The sequence below is a fragment of the Pseudorasbora parva genome, chromosome 12, assembly GCF_024679245.1.
Source record: "Pseudorasbora parva isolate DD20220531a chromosome 12, ASM2467924v1, whole genome shotgun sequence".
NCBI lineage: Eukaryota > Metazoa > Chordata > Actinopteri > Cypriniformes > Gobionidae > Pseudorasbora > Pseudorasbora parva.
In genome coordinates this window covers 43,342,358-43,365,096 of record NC_090183.1, presented here as the reverse complement: position 1 = coordinate 43,365,096, position 22,739 = coordinate 43,342,358, and the positions used below count along the sequence as shown (strand labels likewise).

Sequence of the window (22,739 nt, the reverse complement as noted above, 5' to 3'; positions counted from 1 at the left end):
TTGCTGTATTTTCTGGTTTTGCTGGGTTTTAACCAGGGTATTCTCACAAAAATGCGTATAAATAGTACGAGTGTGCAATGTCGTGGAATGTATACGCCAAAACTCATTTTGGCGTGTCTATGGCACGCTGTTTTTTGCGTGCATATGAGACGCATTTTATGGCGTATTATACATACGAACCCCCCACCCCACCACCCTAAACCTACCCAAGCGCGTGTCATATATACGCCATAAAGTGCGTATCATATGCACGCGAAAAACAGCGTATCATATGCACACCAAAATGAGTTTTGGCGTATACATTCCACGACATTGCACACTCGTAGTAATTATACGCATTTATGTGTGAGCGGGTTGGTTTTAACGGGCGTGGCACTGAAAACTTGGACATAAACGCCCAGGACTAGGATTGGAGAAGATATGCATATTTAATCATCTTCAACTCCCTTGTCAGTTCACGGGAGGGAGTGTTTTGAAAGCGGCAACCAGAATAATTCTCTGACAGGGCTCTCAAAATGTAATTATCAAACAAACACAATGATTTATCTCTTATCCACCTGCGATTAATTTATTTTATTATTACTTGGCCCACCCTATCGGTGGATATGAGTGCGAACCACTCACACACGCGCAGACGCGCACTCTTCAAATATCAAGTCAAGAGAGTGAACAACAGATCAAGAAATGAATGTTATTTCAAGGTTCACCGGCCTGCCGACGTGCTTATGCTTTGGTAGCCCGTCTGGAAAACACACAGCCCCGGGATGTTGGGCTTTGTGAGCCCCCTGGCCCATAACATTACATGTCCAATCTGGTCTGCTCTGATCCTGAATCACAATGAACCAACAAATAAGGGATTCTCCAGCCTGTGACAGCGTGCTACGGTATGTTCTGCTAGACGCGTACACATAATACGATCTGTAACAATGTAATACAATCACATATCAAAAAACAACATGTTTTACTCACATAAGTATGTTGCACCATTACTGTCGGATCCAATTTAATCTCAATATGTCTGCAAATCCAGTGTCGAGCTGTGTCTTGTTTACAAACGATTATCTTGCCATCTTCGGCATGTTTATTGCTCGGTAACGCGATCAGTTTAGCTACATGAGTCAGTGAGCGGGGCTACAGAAGCAGGCGTACACATTTATCTTTAGAGGCGGTGTTTCACCCTTCTAATTTAATTTGAGAGCCTCGTTTTCTGGGCCTGGTGTCTATAAAAGCTTTTCTTTGACTAAAAAGGAAGTTTTCAACTCTGAAACTTATAGTACATTCTTATATTATCATGACCTTTTATATATCAAAGGCTCAAGGGAAAGTTGATTTCTCGATTCATCACCCCTTTAAACACACAAGGTTGTAAACATGACTTCTCACCTCGTAAATACCAAATACAAATACCAGGAGGACTGTGCATGTGCATAAACTTTGTCCAACAGGAAAAATGCAGTTTTTTGGTCATGATTTGAGCGTTTAGAAACAAAATTTATGAGACAGTTTTTGTCAGATTTCATTGGTGACTTCAAATATGAAATTTAATCGTAAGCTTGGCCGACAGTTTTGGACAATTTGATGTAAAAGATGAGCTGCACTTGCATGCCCGAGAGGCCTTTCCAAGATGGCCGCCGAGTAAAAGAACTTGTCTTAAAGGGACTTTACGGTGTCATGACAAATCGGGTTCCCTCTCAAAATGGGGTCTCGCCAAACTGTCTGTTAATTATTATCCTAAATATATAAGAATAGTATTAATTTAAAATAGCTTACTATATAAATCCCTTTGTTGCACTTTGAGATTCTTCGGAATGAAAAGTGCATTATAAATAAAATCTATTATTATTATTATTATTATAATGTGTACAAAAACACATTAGTGCATAATAAAACTGGGGTTGGCCCCAGTGGCTATGTCCAAAAACCTCGGCAGCTGACTCGTTGCCTCGCCTCTTTTTTAGAAAATAAAGTGGAAAATGTTGGTAAAAAACTCCATACACACAAACTGACCAGCAAACGCAACTTTCTGATGCCATCTTTTTATTCAGCTCAACTGTCACAGAATGGAAAGCACAGGATTGTGGGATATTAAAGGCAGCGAAGGATACATGTATCATATGAGATAAAGGCATCTCAGGAGACAGGAAGTGAATCTAACATTAGATTCGGACGTGCCTTGATGCCTTCCTACCTTCAAATGTGTCCTCCAAAGGCAGCATTTTCCAGGTTTGGGATGCAGCCAATTTGTCATTGCAGCGGCCCATAAAGAAACAGCTGCCAATGAGGCATCTTTGTGTATATATCTATATGAGAATGATGCTGCGTTCATGCCATGTCGTAATTTCCATAATTTTGTGATGACAATGTGACATTCTACTCAGGGCTGTTCGCGTCATCAGACTGAGAATTATGTTTCTCTGGCAAACCAAACCATTGGGTTAAAAAAGTATTTAAAAAATGTAACCCAACCACATTTTTTAGAGTTTAGTCAGGTGGTACAGCGGTCATGTGATAAGTAGGAGCTTTTAAAAAAATCCCAGCTTATAAATTGTAATTACGAGCTCTAAGAGGATAATTACGGTAAGTATGACATGGTGTGAAGGCACTTTGAATGAATGAGTGCAAGGTCATGATATTGGCATCTTTGTACACTTTGACATTGTTCCATGTCTTTTTCTTTTCTTTTCTTTTTTTACTCTATTACAATTATAGTGAAGAAGTGCAAATATAGTGAGAGTATGTGGATGAAAAACACAGAACAGCCCGAGGCATGTTCAGAGGGCTGTGGAGATACAGCCCAAGCCACATGAAGCTGTTCGTCTGTTACTCATTAGATGGAACTGTACAGTGTCCAACATGGATCTTGTCTCTGTTAATCCGCCCTGTCCTGTACCGGGTGCGGTAGTGTTGGGGAACGCCTCCCCAACTTGTCAATAAAATAAATGCATAAATACAGGAATGAGCCGTAATATTGTAAACAAAACTTAATACATCTGCATTAAAAAAAGATGTGCAATATCAGATTGTCAAATCCTGATGATTAAGGTAGCAATATTACAATTCAAATATTTATACAAAAATATATTGTTTATATATATTACTAAGAAAAGGACTAAAAGTGACTTCCGTTCCAGATCTTTACATTCCCCATGGAGGTTCTGTGACGGGTGAGAGCTTCAGGTTTTTCTGCACCTTTCTTCTTCCTTCTATCCTTTCATTTTTCTTTGTATCTGTCAAGATAAAACCATATCATGTGAATCATATTCAGCGGAACCATATGAGTCAAAATCTGCTAATGGAAGAACAGTTCAAAAAAAGATTTTCAGTCACAACGGGATCTGTATTTTCATTGGTTTAAATAAAGATTTTTGTTATAGAAGGCAATAAAAACTTTGTGCATCAAAAAAAAAATTGTTTAAATATCCAAAAAAAAATGATACATTTTTACATGATTACCCCTTAGCAGATTTTGACTCATGTGTTCAATACTAATGTAAAACATTAAAGGATTAGTTCACTTTAAAATGAAAATGTACTCACCTCATCTCATCCACGACATGTTCATGTCTTTCTTCCTTCAGTCTAAAAGAAATTACATTTTTTAAGGAAAACATTCCAGGATTTTTCTCCACCCTAACGGACTTCAATGGCAACCAACGGATGAAGGTCTACATCAGTGCAGTTTTAAAGGAAGGACTACAGAGGCTCTGCATGATCCCAGACAGGGAATAAAGTCTTATCTAGCCAAACCATCGGCCATTTTCAAGAAAAAATAAACATTTATTTACTTTTTAACCTAAATTGTTCATCTTGTGCTGCTCTGCGATGTGCCACGGATTGCGCAATCATGTTGGAAAGTTCACTAAAGGTCCTTTCATGCCGGACGCGATTTTTGACTCACAAAAAATATGTGCGCTGGTTTTATTTTTGATCAGCTGTTTGTGTAATGAGTTTTTTCACATCGAACGCGAATGTGCTGGGGCGAAAAAACATTGAAGCAACATTGGTTGCCATTATATGGAGAAAAATCCTGGAATGTTTTCCTCAAAAACTTAATTTCTTTCCCACTGAAGAGAGAAATCTATCTCTTGGATGAGATGGGCGTGAGTAAATGATCTGGAAATGTTCAGTTTTAAGTGAACTAATCCTTTATGAACTCAGTTTTGTTGACTTCAAAAAACAAAGAGTTTATTTAAAAAGCAGAAATGATGACCGTTTGCAGCATCTAAACACACTTTCCCACATACAAATATACACTCTAAAAAATGCTGGGTTAAAAACAACCCAAGTTGGGTTGAAAATGCACCAACCCAACAATTGGGTTGTTTTAACCCAATGGTTGAGTTGTTCTTACCCAGCAATTGGGTTGTCTTAAGCAAAATTTAACCCAACCACTGGGTTAAAACAACTCAACCATTGGGTTAAAACAACCCAATTGTTGGGTTGGTGCATTTTCAACCCAACTTGGGTTGTTTTTAACCCAGCATTTTTTAGAGTGTACAAGTCAGCATGAACAACCTTTTTTAATCTTGGCAATAACATGTTTTACCTCATCCACTTTACCATGCAAGCTTATTTCCAAATTTTTTACACCTCAGTTATATACTTTATAACTTTATATTACAGTTTATATTAGACTTTATATTTCAGAATTTTATATAAACTCGCAATTGGATATAAAGTCAGAATTGTGAGATAAATAAAATAAATTAAAATAATAAATAATGATCTAAAAGAAAATCAGAATAAAATAAAATGCAGTATTACTATCTTAAATCTCACAATTCTGACGATTCAACTTGCAATTTTAAGTTTGTATCGCACAATTGAAAAAGGGTAAGATAAAAAGTCACAATTATCTTTTTTCCTATGGCGGAAACAATGCTTGCATGCTTTTCACTTCCACTTTTCACATCAAATAAAATAAATAAATAATAAAATATAACTTCGATGACTTTTGTGTGAGTGGTGAATTTCTGGCCGACAGCTCATAACCTGAGAATGGTGCATCAAGTTTCGTACAGAACTTCAAATGTTCGTGTCTGGTTTGACTTTAAGACTCAAAATCAACAACAGAGAGGAGCTTCAGGGTGGGATGTACTGTCATTCTCAGAGAAGAGCTGAAAAAATATACTGGAACAAATCGTGAGCAGAGGTGGGTGCTTACTCAACATTTATTCAACATTTTTGTTCACTAAACCAAATCATAATCCATGTTTGTCTTTTTAAAAGAGACATAATACGGGCACCATAAAAATGGAGTAAACAGTTATTATGGCTTAAGCAATGGGGTCTGCGGTCTGGAAAACACCACGGCCTGGCAGGAACATCACATTCTCCATCCTTTTTCTTGTGTTCTCCTCTTGGTTCTCTTTCTGTCTTGTTGTTCAACATTGCCTAACTCTGCCCTGCTTTTTACCTGCTATGATTAAAGCTTCCTCTCTTTTTCTTTTTATCCACTTATGCGCACACACGGCACTAAAAGCCAATATTTACAGCTCTGAATCACCTGATTGTGGCCCACAGCGGCACCGCCCCACCATTTAATCCCCAAACCAACATAAATCTTCATGTTAAGATCAGAGGTTTGTGGGTTATGATTTAGGCAGGCACGTTTGGGTCACCTGTAGACGGTCCTAAAAAAACACTGGCAAATCTTCTGCTGTGATCCGTTCTGAGACGTGCGGCCTGACTTTCATTAGCTCTCAGAGTTACACAAGAAAAAGGAAACTTGTGTTAATCTAGAGAACATTCTAGGACTAAATTAATTCATCGGGTTCTCATTGGTCACACCATGAGTAAGTCTTTGAGGTGACAGCTTCAGAGATAAACCACAATGGAGAACATCTGAGGTGGATAATAACAGTAGAGATACTTCTTACTGTATTTGAGTAGACTTTCTGTTGAATTCTGCTTTAAGAAGGTTTATTATATTATATTATATTATATTATATTATATTATATTATATTATATTATATTATATTATATTATATTATATTATATTATATTATATTATTATATTATATTATATTATATTATATTATATTATATTATATTATATTATATTATATTATATTATATTATATTATAATATATTGTATTATATTAATTATATTATATTATATTATATCATATTATATCATATTATATTATGTTATTTTATGTTATGTTATGTTATGTTATGTTATGTTATGTTATGTTATGTTATGTTATGTTATGTTATGTTATGTTATGTTATGTTATGTTATGTTATGTTATGTTATGTTATGTTATGTTATGTTATGTTATGTTATGTTATGTTATGTTATGTTATGCTACATTACATTACATTACATTACATTATAAAGGCATCTCAGGAGACAAGTTTGGGGTCTGAATTGTTTTTATGTTTACAGAAATAACAGTAATATTGTGAAATACTAAATTTAAATATATATATATTATTATATATATTATATTATTATTATTATTATTATTATATATATATATATTCTATTGAAATATATTTTTTAATGTTATTTATTCCTGTGAGGACAGCTGAATTTTTATCATCATTACTCCAGTCAGTGTCACATGATCCTTCAGATTTGATGTTAAAAAAACATGTGTCTGCTTCATGTTTGTTGATTTTTTTTTTGATGGATAGAACATTCAAACAATCAGCATTTTGATACATTGTAAATGCCTTTAATGTAATTTGTCATCTTTTAATCAATTGAATGCCGAATATTAACTTCTTTAAAACCCTAAATAATTGAACATGAGTATATACAAATATTACGAAATATTGTAGTATAATAATATTTACATTTTATTTTGCATACTACTATATAATAAACATAATATATAATTTTTCATTGATCTAAAACATGCTCATGCAGAATAAGGCATTAGTATGTGCTTTATAATTACTAATAAACACTCAATAGTATGGATACTAGGTGTAACCTGGTTTTATACTGCATAATTTGCACATTAGTGCATGCATATAAAATTTGCACCCGATATATTCTCCACTAATAGTATATGCCAATCCGAAGCACACTGTCAAATGAAAACAACAGCCAAAGAAATTATAATGATAGAAATAGAATAAAAAGTCTTTCCATCAAACATGGCTGTCATGACGGTGACAGAGAAAATATCACGTCTCGTTTGCCTGATGCCACCACACATCCAGTTATAAGGATGATTGCTGCAAACAATGATTTCCAGGAGAGCATCAAATGGAAATGAAGTCACATAAATAACCATTTTGTCACTTCGAGGTGTTATAGGGTTGTTTCTAATGTGTGAGATCCAAACAAGAAACGCTTCCTTTCCAGTACTGGTTTCATCAACTTTATTCATCATAAAGCTCTTACACTCACAGCTTTGATGCACCAACACATCCCACAAGTTTGTTTGCACCTGCGTCCGAAATCTATAGCCTTAAATAGGTGGGACAGCCTTTTTAAATTCCCGTTTCCACTGAGCGGTACGGTTCAATACAGTTCGGTATGTATTTTTTGCTGTTTTAATAGTCAGAAGTTGTGAATTGTGCCCTAATTCCGATCCGTACCATACCACTTTTTTGGCATCCTTCCGTTCTGGTCCCTACACTCTTAGAAAAAAGGGTTCATGGGGTTATATAGAACCATAGGGTTCTTTACTCAACTCCAAAGTACCTTTTAGTGCTTAAAAGGTTCTATATTGACAAGAAAGACCCCTTTTTGTCACAAAGGTTCTTAATTACATTATTCATTCATTACATTATATTTTGTAGTAGTAATTCAATTACTGCTTATTAAACCATTGTACACTGTAAAAAAAATGTTGGTTTTTGTATGTTTAACTTAAAAAAGTAAGTAACTTTAGTTGCCTTAACATTTTGAGTGTATTGAAATTAAAAATTTGAGTTGATACAATGAAGGAAATTTGTTTAATAAATAGAAACTCAAAATATTATTGTATCTGAACCACATAAAAAAATGATAAATCATGAAAATAGCACTATTTGGCATGTTTCACTGCGTCATCAGAAATAAAACACACACAATTACCCAATATGCTTACAAAATCTTTAAATAATATTTTAATAAAGGTTGTCGAATCTCAAAAAAATTATTAACTCAAAATTTGAATTTCAATGAACTCAAAATTTTAAGGCAACCAGGTAACTTTTTTTCTAAATAATTTTTTACAGTGTAGTAACTTATCACATTTTAATCATGCTGATTTTTGGAGGAGAAAAACTGAAATGGGACTCTTCGTGTGATATTGATTAACTACATAAAATGAGATAAATATATACATTTTCTAACCCTCATACCTTGAATTTTGTGATCATTCACATGCATTCATAAATGCATTTGAATACACTGAATAATGCAGTGAAATGTTTATCAATAATATGAAATATTAATCCGGAAAGGACAAAGCAAATGATAATGAATGAACCCTTGAAAGGTTTCATATAGAACCTTTTTTCTGGTTACCCTAAAGGGTTCTTTTGATTCCTTTTAGGGGTCAAATACGTCGTGCCGATAGAACCTTTTCTTCTAAGAGTGTAGCGGAGTATACCAGTGCTAAAGGGTGGAGCGAGACTCACTGCAGATTTGAGACTTGATTGACTTGATTGGTTGACAGAGAACCATCACTTGCAAGCGGCAACCTCCCGCGGTCTCTCTTGAAACCAGCACGGACTGGATGCCAGAGACATGGCTCCAAAAGGGAGTGATATGAGCGATCACAAAGGGAGCGATCACAGTTTATGACAACTGTGAGGGGGGGATTTTTTTTTTTTACAACTCATCCGTTAAAATTATATTATGCCTTAAATTTCTGCATAATTAAGGGCGTGGACAGGTGGATTGCCAATATGGTCGAGCCACAAGGATACAACGGACTAAGATGGCAATGGACAGCTTTTATGCTTCAAAAATGCTTTTCGGACGTCACGGACACTAAGTCCATGTTTTTTTTTTTAAAGGGGGGGTGAAACACTCAGTTTCAGTCAATCTCATGTCAATCTTGAGTACCTATAGAGTAGTATTGCATCCTTCATATCTCCGAAAAGTCTTTAGTTTTATTATATTTGTAAAAGAAATATAGGCTGTACCGAGTCTTTCCAGAAAAAAACGAGCGGCTGGAGGCGTATCGTGTGGGCGGAGCTAAAGAATGACGAGCGCAAAGCGGTGACGTCCTCAAGCGTGGAGAAACCCATCGCTATCGATCTCAGCTAATACAGATATGATCCAGAATCATTCGGAGGCTGAAATAAATTGAACAGGAGAAACAGCAACAGCAGGACGTCCGTCTCTGTGGTATGGACTGTATTTAGTGGCCTGTCAACATTTGTGTGTGTTTACTCGCAGTTTATGAGGACATGATTCGGTTTATGGACTATTGTATGCGACTAAACCTTAGCAGTAGCAAGCAAAACGGTTTTGCACGTCAGACTAGTGTAACATTATACATAGAACAACAATGGAGTCCGTTAGCGCATTTGAATAACGAAGCACGCGATCGTGTTGTTTACTGATGTTTACTCACGTGACGATAGCCAACAACAGACATTTGAAGCAGTTTTACTCACAGGCTGCTTCCAAAGCAGGACCGAACCTTTCTCGCTGGGACCGCGCCGTTAAAAACACACTTCTTTGGTATGATTTGGTGAAGTCCTGTGACAGCAGTGGCGTGGAAATCCACTTTGCGACGCGACTGAAGCGATGTTGTGAAGCTTCCCGTTATTTCTGCGTTCAAATCGGTTCAAATGCAGCGCTGCCTTCCCGGAATGCTGTGCTGAAGCGTTGAAGTCGCTCGACGTCACCCATAGGAATAAAGTGGAGCGCGGCGCGGCGCGGACTATAACGACATAAGTGTTCACGGAGGACTGGATCTGCACCTGAGAGTGTTTACGCCGTGCATTTCCTCTCTCGCTCTAGTCACGTGCGCGCACCCTACCGGGAGAAGAGCCCGAAAGAAACTCGGAGAAGAGTTTTGAAACTTTGTCTATGTTTAGGATGGGAATCCAAGTCTTTAACAGTGTAAAAAGCTCAGGATGCATGAAACAGCATTTCACCCCCCCTTTAACAGTCTATGGTTTTTCCTTGCAGCCTTGGGTCAAACAAAGTGTGTCGTCTTCTTGTGACAACAGCCACATGCTGAGAAGCAAGAACTAGATCGGCTGTATGTCGTCCACTGTTTACTGTTTACCAAACGCGTTCTTCTTTGTGTGAGAATGACGTTGATCTCTACAGCACATCTCTTAAGTAAGGGTACTGTTGGCGGTAGAAATGCAAGCCAGAACGAGCTTTAGCGTCCCAAATCATACTGAGCTCTACTGAACCATACCGCTCAGCAGAAGTGAGCCATTAGAGAGGTCCGAAATGTAGTGTGTAGTTTAATGTTGTGTTTAAATCACTGGACACTAAGCCGTAACACGAAAGACCTTTTAAAGAGGACCACTGTGCCATATAAGGTCACATTTGGTTTGTTTTAGCTATTGAATAAAATTCTGCAACTTGAATGAATAATATAAATATTCACCTTTTGGACACCTTTTCTTCATCCGGCACTTTCTGCTCTCAGTCTGAGGTGGGCATAATGCGTCAGTTCCTTCAGGCGTGTTGCTGGACAGCTCAAGGGTCCTGCTCTGCTGGCCCCATCTGACACCACAGCTCAGGCCATTGTGCCGACACGGGCTCCATTCGCCCCAGACGCCAAAGACACGGAACACACATCCTTCTGGAGGGAAAGAATACTGAATCATAAAGGCAGACAGAATTACCAATCTTACTTGCAAAATACCTTTTAAAATTTAAAACGCCCACTGCTGTTATTGGCTGCTGTGAGACGTCAGTGTAAACGGCCACTGCTGTTATTGGCTGCTGTGAGACGTCAGTGTAAACACCCACTGCTGTTATTGGCTGCTGTGAGACGTCAGTGTAAACGGCCACTGCTGTTATTGGCTATAGCATCTTGCATGTGAAGTATTACACGTGGAACTCTCTCGAAAACTTTTAGCACGTTTTTTATTATTACAGCTTTCACGGTAATTAATCATGAAAAGGGTTTGATTATAGCATTATATTTATATCTATGGCATCATATTCAGATTGTGGCATCAAAGGTTACAGTGATGATCATTGTAGCCGATCACAGACATGTTGAGCTCATGAATGCCGTGATCTCGTCATTGTGACTCGATTTCTGCTCTCTCACTTTCATCTTAACTAACAGTGCAAACACAATGTAAATGAGAGATTTGTTGATTATAACGGGAGTTTTGTCGAGTCCAGACCTCAGTCACTGATAAACTCGCGCTGTTTGATTGACAGCTCCAGAGATTGTAAAGGAGTGTTCTTTGATCGCTTTCTATAATTTAATCACAGTTTAAATAACAAACTATTTTCATCTACTAAGAGACACAATGTGATGTTGAGCGTTTAGTATAAGGGAAGCTCGGCTTCCCTTATAATGTCACAAAGTTAATGGTCAAATATGTATGTGGCTAGGGGGGCGTGGTTCAGCGAGGTCTGCAGCGGGAGAGAGAGCCGCGGGACGAGCGGTAAGTGAGTGGGTTGGAAGCAGATTAATAACACCTGTCTCTCGTTCCAGTAATGAGCGCGGAGAGGGTATAAGACATTGGTGGAACCAGAGACCAAGGAGAGAGAGAGTCGGACGGTTGATGCCAGAGACACTGAAACGGAGAAACCGGAAGCCGGAAGTGCCGACCCGGAAGGGATTATTGTTGTTTTGAGTTGGACGGAAATCACACGCTGAGTGTGCAGTTGTTTATTAAGATACAAATAAAAGAGAAAGCATCAACCGTCCAGCCGACCCCCGTGTCCTCTTCCTTCCTCACACATACGAACTTTGTTACAATGTACTATTGTATTAACATTTTATTGACTAAAAATGCGTTAGAAAACGTTCATCTCAAAGACGAGTTCGTTGAGAATCAGTTACATATAGCAGGTCGGCTGACTCAATTTCCTTCTCATACATTCCCGCAGCGTCACAGTGCATTTCCCTATTGAAGCCCAGCGTCCATTGACTTCAATGGGGCTGCTTTGAACGTTTTTTTTTCAGCGCTTCGAAACTAGACGGTCATTGGATAAACGCTGCGTTTATGTCCCACCCACGGACGCTCAGCGTCTCTGGGGGTGAATGGGGAGTGGGCTGGCCTGGACTCCGAGCTTCTGCGTGATGATTGGAGGGTCTGTCGAAAAGACTGCATCTCCTTTTGACTGACAGCGATTCTGTACCATAAGGAATCACTGAAGCTATTCGCGCTCAGTCCCATCGCGGATTTCTCAAGTTCAGTCGAAATAAAAACTGCTGCAACCTATTTCTTTGCACACAATACATTTCACACAATTATACACCACATTCCTTGTTTCAGTTTTACAGAGTTTGATTTTTTTTTTTAGATCGTTCATTTATTCACAGGGTCACAGCCCATTTTCTTGAAAAGGAACATAGGGCAGAATTTACTTTTAAATAAATATGCAATTTCATGATGTAGGCCGAAAATGAGCTTCCCCTCTCTGACAGATCAGTAGCCGCCACTGACCTACAACCACTCAGAGCAACAGACTACGGATGCTAAAGACATATTTCCCATCGACAAATGCTTTGATCGTGTTCCTCTGTTCCTCTTTTAAAATGAATGCGCTGTCGATATCTTCTATAACAGAAGCGATGGCGGAATCTACACATCTCAGTTCTTCAACAACAGCCATCATTGTTGTAAACAAATTCATAGGAATTCAACCCAAGCGCTCTTTGATGACGTGGCTGATTACGTTTCTGGTAATAATCTGTCAAACATCACCCTGACAATGTGATTGGAAATAACTCCTCTACGGATCGAGTCCAGACCGAACTTCCCGACCTAAAATTTTTTGTGGGCGGGGCTAAGTTTGGCTGGCATCCAGGCTACATTTTAACCACTAGCTGTCAATCTTACATACTGCACCTTGAAATATCAATCAACTGAGCTGATTAATGACACTATTATCTTCAATAGAGCTGCTTTATTGCTTCAAAATATAAACATATAATAGAAACATAAAATATAAACATATAATATATAGGTTATTGAACTGAATTAAATTCAAGCTGATAATTGTCTTTTTCACAGCTGAAATTGTAATTATTTCATAATGAAAGAACTCTGCAACATTAATACTGTTATTTTATTGTTGCTCAAACAATCTGTATCGTATAAAGTGCTATATAATGAAATGCGACTCGATCTGATCTTTTTCATCAAAGCTACTGTGCAAGTAAGCTTTTTTTTTGCACATCAAGTTAATGGCATGTGAATTCCCTGTAAATGCAACCAGAAATTTTCTCTAAGCCCATATCTGCGGCTTTTTATTGGCACACATGAGAAAACATCTTGATGTAATTGTTCCAAATAAAACATGACTGATAGGTTTCTTTCAGCATGGTAATGAGAGTTTAATGGCATCATCAACCCATAAAGAAGGCCTGTAAACAAGTCAAGCTCTTACCCACGCAGTCAGTGGACTGAGGAAATGTGCCCTCTGGACAGCTTTTGAAGCATTTGCCTTTGAAGAGCAGATATCCACCCCTGCACTTGGTGCAAAAGTCCTTGTTGAAGCACCTCTCGCAGGCTGGAGCTTTGCATTCTGGGAGATATATGTATGAGGATTACCGTCATGTATAAAGTGTGTCGAATTATATAGGCTTTCTCAAGATATTAAGTTCAAAAGAGATGAATGCCCCCCCCCCCCCCCACCCACCCACCCAATTAATAATTGTCAGGGGGTAATTAATAAATAAACAAATAAATATAAATATATATTTCCTATTAAGGACCTATTAAAAAAAAAAACATGTATTAGTATTAGTATTAGATTGTAGTATAAAATAAAATAATATAAAATAAAATATTAATTTTAAATAAACAAACAGACAAATAAACAAATGGTCAAATAAAATTATGATTGAAAATTGAGGATATAAAATATAATTATTAATATTGAGATGAGATTTTAGTACTTTTAGCTCCATGGCATATTTTACCTTTTAAAAATATTAGCAAAAATAATAAATATGAATTTTAAATAAACAAATAAATATTAATATTAAGGACTTATTCTTTTTTTTATTGTACTTTCAGCTCCATTACACATTTCACCAACACATCCCACAGAATAACTTAAAATATTACCAAGTGTACAAAAAACTAAAAATAAATCTAAAAGAACAATAAACAAATAACCTGATTAAGAAATATATTTAAAAAATCATGATAACATTTTATTATATTATATTTAAACAATTAAACATTTATTTATTTAAATGTATTTATTTTAAATTATATATTTCAAACTAACTAAATTCCAAAGAATAAAAAAAGATTTAATATTAAGGAAAAATATTTTTAAAACATTATTATTATTAATATTATTATTATTATTATTATTATTATTATTATTATTATTATTATTATTATTATTATTATTATTATTATTATTATTATTATGTTCAGCTCCATGACACCTTTCACAGTGTTTAGATTCATCCCACATCAGTCATTCTTTTTTTAAATATTAGTGAGAATTTAAATAAATATAAAACAAATACATTTGATATTTGATCCTGGTAATAAAGAAATGAAAAGTTTGGCAGAGGTTTGGACTTTTCGATATGACTGTCCCATGATTTGGACTCACTCATGCAGCGGTTGAGATCTTTGCCCCGGAGGCCGAAGTGTCCAGAAGGGCAGGAGTGAAGACAAGAGCCGTGGTGACTCATGCCATCTCTGTTCAGGAACAGGAAGAGCCGCTCAGAGCAGCGCAGGCAGCCATTTTCCTTCGAACACTCCAGACAGCTCCTGCACTCCTGTCGCCAGCTCTCTGAAAAACATGTCCAATGATTATTAGTGCAGAGGCAACATCGCAAGGGAACGTGTCTAGGACTGTCCATTGGGATTTATCTGCAATCCTCTGACACATCACACCTTCTGTCTGCGCTGACATTTTGGGGCTTTGAGAGGACATTCTAAAGGCCATAGGCACGCATAGCATCTCTTTGCCTGAAAAGGGCCGGGTTTCTTTCTGTCACCTGGCCAAACTCAAGAAAGTTTCTTCCAGCATGCATTTTACCAGTGCTGATCAGTATAGATGTGAATTGTCATGGTTAATGGTTATTAATGTTGTATTAATGTATCAGACTTAATATAAGCAACACACACACAAAAAAGAAACAAAAATATCCAGAATATCAAAGAAACTCATTTGTCTTGAGAAACTACCCAGCAACTACCCACGTAATGTGAAATACACTGATCAGGCATAACATCGTATTGTTCCCCCTTTTGCTGCCAAAACAGCCTTGACCCGTCGAGGCATGGACTCCACTAGACCCCTGAAGGTGTGCTGTGGTATCTGGCATCAAGATGTTAGCAGCAAATCCTTCAAGTACTGTAAGTTGTGAGGTGGGGCCTCCATCAGACTTGTTTGTTCAGCACATCCCACAGATGCTCGATTGGATTGAGAATTATTTGGAGGCCAAGTCAACACCTCAAACTTGTTGTTGTGCTTCTCAAACCATTCCTGAACCATTTCTGCTTTGTGACAGGAGCATTATCTTCTGAAAGAGGGGTCAGGGGTCAGCATGGGCACCCTGACTGGTCAGCGGCTATGCCGCCCCATACGCAACAAACTGAGATGCTCTGTGTATTCTGACAACTTTCTATCAGAACCAGCATTAACTTCTGGAGCAGTTTGAGCTCCAGTAGCTCGTCTGTTTGATCGGACCACACGGGCCAGCCTTCGCTCCCCACGTGCATCAATGAGCCTTGGCCGCCCATGGCCCTGTGGCCGGTTCTCCACTGTTCCTTCCTTGGAGCACTTTTGATAGATACTGACCACTGCAGACCGAGAACAGCCCACAAGAGCTGCAGTTTTGGAGATGCTCTGACCCAGTCGTCTAGCCATCACGATTTGGCCCTTGTCAAACTCGCTCAAATCCTTACGCTTGCCCATTTTTCCTGCTTCTAATACATCAACTCTGAGAGAAAAATGTTCACTTGGTTCCTAATATATCCTACCCACTAACAAGTGCCATAAATATATATATATATATATACAGAGACAGACATTAGTGGAGTATTTTTACTTTCTACTCAAGTACATTTTTCAACAAAAAAATTAATAATATATATATATATATATATATATATATATATATATATATATATATATATATATATATATATATATATATATATATATATATATATATATATATATATATATATATATATATATTTAGTATATCAGTGTTTTTCTTTGAAAAACTTTTACTTCACTACATTGCAAAGCATAATATATAATGTCATACTTTTTACTGCACTACTTTTCATTAATAAGAGTTGTTTTTTACCTTTAACTCTTAATTACATTAAACGTAAAGTACGTTCTTACTTGTACTTAAGTAAACTTTTAATGAGTTTTACTTGAGTAAAAGTATAAAGCACTACATTTTTAATGTAATTAAGTATTAAATGATATTCAATATGAAACACATTGCAGGAAAAATATTTCCAATCTCAAAATGCTAAATGTATAGGGGATTTTTTTATTTATTAGACAACATAAATATATTTATACAAAATATAAAATAAAATAAAATATAAGTAACTCAAATGTTTTAAAATACATTTATGTAAACATGTTTTGAAAAAATCATTTAGTAATATATTTTTGGAGACTTTTTACTTTGTTCTATCATTAAAACTCTCCATAGCTAAAACCATTAGGGATTAGCAACAACAATTGGTCAAAGATCATGGCCAGTAAACAAAGTTACTGGTTCAGTCCCTTCAGAGAAAGTGATCCACCATTGTACCCTTAAGCCAGGAACTTAACTCTGCACCGCTCCAAGAGTTTGCCACTGTAGTAATTCAGCATCTGCTCTAACTGTTTACTCTTTCTCTCTCTCCGTGTCTCTTTTTCTTTTCACAAAATGTGTTCTTAATGTACAGAGTGCATGCATGTTTACATCCGACTAATGCCAAAGCCAGAGACTGGAGATTGAAGGCTCTTGTCTGTGTGTGTTGTGTCACACTGAGCCACTGGAGAGGGTTCGCGGGGGAAATGTGAGGAAAGTGGCAGATGGTTCTTATCTTCATGTCCTTCATTAGAGAAATAAAGACAGACACCAATGTCTAAAATGACGTTGGTGAGCCAAGCCGAGATGTATCTCCTGCAATCTCATCATTGTGTTCTTTATTTTGTACATGGGTGTCAATCAAATGAAATTGAGAAAATATGGGGGGATACAAATAAGAAATGAATGCCAGATAAATACAATGCTTATTGGAGGAGTGAATGTGCTCTTTAAAGGGATCATGAGCATATGAACATTTGACATATAAGAGGTCATCATACTATAAGAATATCCAGTAAGTTATAGAACTGAAAACTTCCTTGTTAGTCCAAAAACATTTTATCGTAACTAAGCCAATAGAACAAATCTTTGTGGAATGAATCAGTGAAAGGCCGCCAATGCAGAAGAAGATCAACGCCCACTTCATTATTGCATCTTAGGCCCCGCCCACTGGAGTGTTAGTGAGATGACGAGGAGAGAAAAGCGATACAGGATCACTGCACTAAAATAACATCACCTTCCAAAGGATCCTAATGCTAGGAATGAGCTGATTTATTCTCAACAATGTGAATGTCTCAGTTGAGCATTATTTATTTGTGTTCACTACATTTCAGCCTGACGAGCCAGACCCACATCAAGATGTTTGGTCTGGAAACTCACCATTGACAGCTCAATCCGAGGGGCGGATAAACGGTTGTCTTTCAAACTCCCTCTGCACGCGATAGGATAGCGCTACACCAACCAGAGCAACGAAGGTGAAGCGGAGCTCGCTGACAGATTAAACATTCACCGTATCCGGTCGGCAAAACTCTGAACACATCTTCCCTTTTTAAGAATGACTTCAGTGCCGTTCTTTGTTCTTTTCTCAGAGAAAAGCTTAACTCCAAGTCTTCCAGAGTCGCGGTCAGAGCTGATTCGAAAGACCGCCGTTCGCCAGTTTCTGTGTTTACTAGAAGCACGCAAACGCAACTCGGCCGTCGTCATTATGGCCCCGCCCACCGACTCTATACACAATGTGATTGGCCCGGCAAGAGTTTGGCGAATACAGCTCAGAAGGGTATTGAGAGTTGCTAGACGACACTCGCGGGCAGATTAAATTTGCTGCCGCTAGGGTGCGTCTAGATTTCTAGGCTATTTCACTGTGTATTCTTTGGGAAATCAGTCGCAATTTCGGCGCAGGCTTTGCCAACAGATTTTTACGATATGGACTTGACAGTAATGCCACAACACAAGAGTAAGCGTGTTAATTCTAATGCCTGATCTGAGACCAGTGATTTCTAAAGTCTGAAGAAGTGATGAAGTGACAAATTCTACATCCCTTAATTTAACAACTACCTTACTAACTATTAAGAGCAGGAATTAGGAGATTATTGAGTGAAAAGTCATAGTTAATAGTAAGAATTGACCCTAATCTAAAGTGTGAGCAAAAACACATTTAGCAACTGTTTAAAATAAAGATTCTGATTAGCTGGAAAACCTATAATCTTCCCAGCACATTGAATGAAGGACAGAAGCTGGGGTGTCTTTTGAGGTTGTTAATGACCACCCTGAACTCTGTAAGGCTCAATTTCCAAAAATATTCAAAAACCATAGAACAGTACTTGCATTATACAAAATGTTTCCAACAATGTTTAAATCCAGAGAAATAAGCATTTTAGGACACCAGGACATGGACCGTCCGTTTCCTATCAATGACATCACATCCGCGTTACCCTCGATTTTAGTTTGTAAACCATGGAAACAGCCGCTTTGGATCATTGATGGACAGAAAACTAATGATTGTTCTCCAGCTCAACACAGTTAGTCTTATTGTTTAAATCTGGTGTTCCTGATTTACTGCACAGAGTACCATGTTTCTAGCCTGACAAGCCAGACCCACATCAAGATGTTTGGTCTGGAAACTCACCATTGACGGCTCAATCCGAGGGGCGGATAAACGGTTGTCTTTCAAACTCCCTCTGCACGCGATAGGATAGCGCTACACCAACCAGAGCAACGAAGGTGAAGCGGAGCTCGCTGACAGATTAAACATTCACCGTATCCGGTCGGCTAAACTCTGAACACATCTTCCCTTTTTAAGAATGACTTCAGTGCCGTTCTTTGTTCTTTTCTCAGAGAAAAGCTTAACTCCAAGTCTTCCAGAGTCGCGGTCAAAGCTGATTCGAAAGACCGCCGCCGTTCGCCAGTTTCTGATGCATTATGGGCCCGCCCACCGACTCTATACACGATGTGATTGGGTCGTCCAGATTGTGAGGAACACAGCTCAGAAGGGTATTTAGAGTTCCTAGACGACACTTGCGGGCAAATTAAATTTGCTGCCGCTAGGGTGTGTCTAGATTTCTAGGCTACCATGTTTCACCATGCCTAATATGATCTCGCTCACTGCAGTGTGAACAAGCGTCGAGTGAACGCACAGAGTAGCATTATAGCATCACTTTAACACACTATCTCTCTTCCTGCTTCATACTACAGTAACGGTAATAAACCTTTAATACATCAGCTCATCCATGAATATGATTTCTGCCAGAGTCCCATCAGTTTCTTTTCCAGCGGCTGTAGAGGTGAAGACAACATGTCCAGCAAGCGTCATCAAGCGTTGTTTTGAATAAGTGACCTCTAGTGGTGAAAATTACATATTGCCTTGAACAATGCCAAAGCAACCACCCAGAACTTTTTTACAAGCAGGAACTAGTCATGTTCTTCAGTAAAAGGTTGGTTGGCTATACTTGTGGCAAGCAGGGTGGAGCAGAAAGTAGTAGGAATGGCTTTTTTTATTATACCTTACAGTACTTTTAGCAATTTTACATTATCATTTGCTGCAATTGCTAGATGTCAACTGTTGGAACATTATTTCCATGTTACGAGATGACAACAAATCACAGTAATGTATGAGATAAATCTTCTATATTAGCAGCACTGAAGGTATGTAAAACACTCACTTGTCTTGCAAAATGAGAGTGATCATACAAAATGCATGTTATTTTTTTATTTATTCCGGTCCTGAATAAGATATTTTACAAATAAGATGTTAACATCTAACACAGTCCGCAAGAATTGGCCAACGTTCTTCAGAAAAATCCTCCAGATCCTGCAAATCCTTCAGTTTTCCAGCATTTTTTTGCATATTTGAATCCTCTCCAGCAGTGACTGTATGATTTTGAGATCATCTTTTCACACTGAGGATGATCGAGGGACTCAAACACAACTATTAAAAAAAGTTAAAACATTCACTGAAGATCCAGAAGGAAACACGATGCATTCGGAGCGGGGGGTGAAAACTTTTGAACAGGATGACATTTTTCTTATTTTGTTTAAATATATATATAATTTAGCCCTTCAGCCCTCAAAATTATACAGTCATTGCTGGAAGAGGTTCAAATATGCAAAAGATGCTAAAAAACTGAAGGATTTTTCGAGAACTTTTTTTGAACAACGTTGGTCAGTTTATCTGCTCAGGACAAACAAGAGACTCAAGAACAACCATCACACAGCCGCAGATCATCCAGAGAACGACACACAGTATTACGAATCAAGGGTTCATAAACTTTTGAACAGGGTCATTTTTATAAATTCAGCGATTCTTTTGTCTTGTGGACTATGTAAATATCTTTAATGTAAAATATGGAATATGGAAAAAATTAAGAGACCACTTAACATTGATTTCTCAATTTTAAGTGGTCTCTTAATGTTTTCAGAGCTGTATTTTGTTAAATTAAATTAATTCTAATTAAATTATTCCCATTTTCACAGATCCTGCAAGGGGTGAACACTTTTGAGACTGTGTATCACATATAGACTCATAATCCCAGCGCTATCATTCAGCTGTTAGACCCGTGGCTCCTCATCGGACACATCCCATATAAATGAAGGATTTAAAACAAACCCCTCACTAAGCGTCATTTTTAATTTTATCTCAGTGATTTCTAAAGTGAATCCATAAAGCTAATTCAGTAGATTATTCCGTTACTTATTAACAGGATGCTAAAACACAACAAATAGAGCACAATATGTCATATTAATGTAATAAGCCTCAGAAAATGTCCAGGGAATCACTGCAACACACAGTAATTTACAATGAAGCAATTTCTCACATTAATTTAACATTCAACTGATAATCACACACCTGCAATCACATAAATCAGCTATTGAAACATCTCTGAACCTGGCTATCTAATCAGATTTGGGAGACTGAACTATTCTTTCCATAAAAAAAATCAACATTTGTGTAAATAAATATGCAATATTTGGGCATTGTTGCATAGATTGAAATTACTGTTAAAAAAATAAATTAAAAAATCTGTTAACTGCACTACCATAGTGCATATAGAAGTACTGTAAGAATACTATTGTGTATGTCCAAAAACCATAGGAGTAACTTTTGGTACTTTTTTGTAAGTGTATATGATTATTTAGAATTTTTTATAATCCTATACAAAATAGAAATGATATAAAAGTTGTCTTACCACTTTGTTTCCTCGCAGTTACCGTCAGTATAAGCATCTGACAAAACAGCGAGAGGAGAGCCAAAAGTTGCCAATGCATCTCGACAAGGAACAGGTTCTGAAACATCTGCCCGAAAGACTGCCCCTGAAAGAGAGCCGGCCTCATGGAAACTCATGGCTAACAGTATGATGCTCACCCTGCCCACATCACCTGATCTCCACACACATCTGTCCAATTTACTTTTCAGCTGTTGAGTAATTGTGCTCGTTTCAGGATGTTGTTTCGCGTGTATTCCACTTTGAATCTCGCATACCTGAGGCAAAACTCAACTTTTGACCTTTCCATCAAACCAGAATCCTTAGCCTAACTATTTCATCCCTCTATATTTAGATGGTTTAGAAAATGTAGGTTTATTTTTCCAAACACAGTGGAATACAGATTGCGGTTTGCTGTGGTTGTGTGCCCTGAATCATGCAGATATCCTTCCCATAAAAAAAAAAAATGTTTTTTACCATCAACAGTTTTTTATGGATCTGTCTTAACTAATAGCAAATGTTCCACAAAAAACAAACGCAGGAATTAGACTGAAAGTGACCAGTTATAAACGAACATGTCAGTGAAAACAGCTTTCGAGGTGAATTAGGCTACGCTACTTCCAAATTGGCAAGACGGCTGTTTACAACACATTATAAAATTCCATTTGTATGTAGTTAAATCGTTCTTGCATCATTTCCAGTGCATTTATTTAAAGGGGACATTGGATGCAAAATATACTTTAACACAGAGTATGCATATGAGTATGACTTAGCAGTGTGTGGACACAACCGCCTTACAATCATACAAATCCATTCACTTCTTTTTATAGAATTCCCAAAAAAAACCTCAACAGTAGTTTTGATTTTCTGAGCGTTATGACATCACAGCTCAGGCCCCGCCCACGGCCGCTGACGGACAGTCCCGTATTAGCATTGTTTCCACCCTCAGCCAGTTGTACACTGTCCGCCATTTTCTGAGATGGGTCTATCTGCGGACTGCATGGGGCGTAACAGGAATTAGGCGTAACTTGCTTGCTGCAGACAGATTCTTTTGGCCTTTTCTCCACGCTCAAGCAGCTGTAGCTGTAAGCAATGCAGGTGTTTTGCTGTTGGATGTCAGAATGAACATA

General features: G+C 37.5%; 1 protein-coding gene across 1 annotated transcript; it reads right to left on the bottom strand.

The window, feature by feature from the left end:
- Nucleotides 1-2,923: 2,923 nt before the first annotated feature.
- rspo4 (R-spondin 4) lies at nt 2,924-21,673 on the bottom strand. Its single transcript, XM_067458540.1, has 5 exons — nt 21,595-21,673; nt 14,692-14,874; nt 13,504-13,641; nt 10,529-10,726; nt 2,924-3,227 (listed from the first exon to the last, which is right to left on the bottom strand). Exons 1-5 carry the CDS (start codon nt 21,671-21,673, stop codon nt 3,136-3,138), a joined length of 690 nt encoding a protein of 229 aa, XP_067314641.1. The 3' UTR covers nt 2,924-3,135.
- Nucleotides 21,674-22,739: the final 1,066 nt, after the last annotated feature.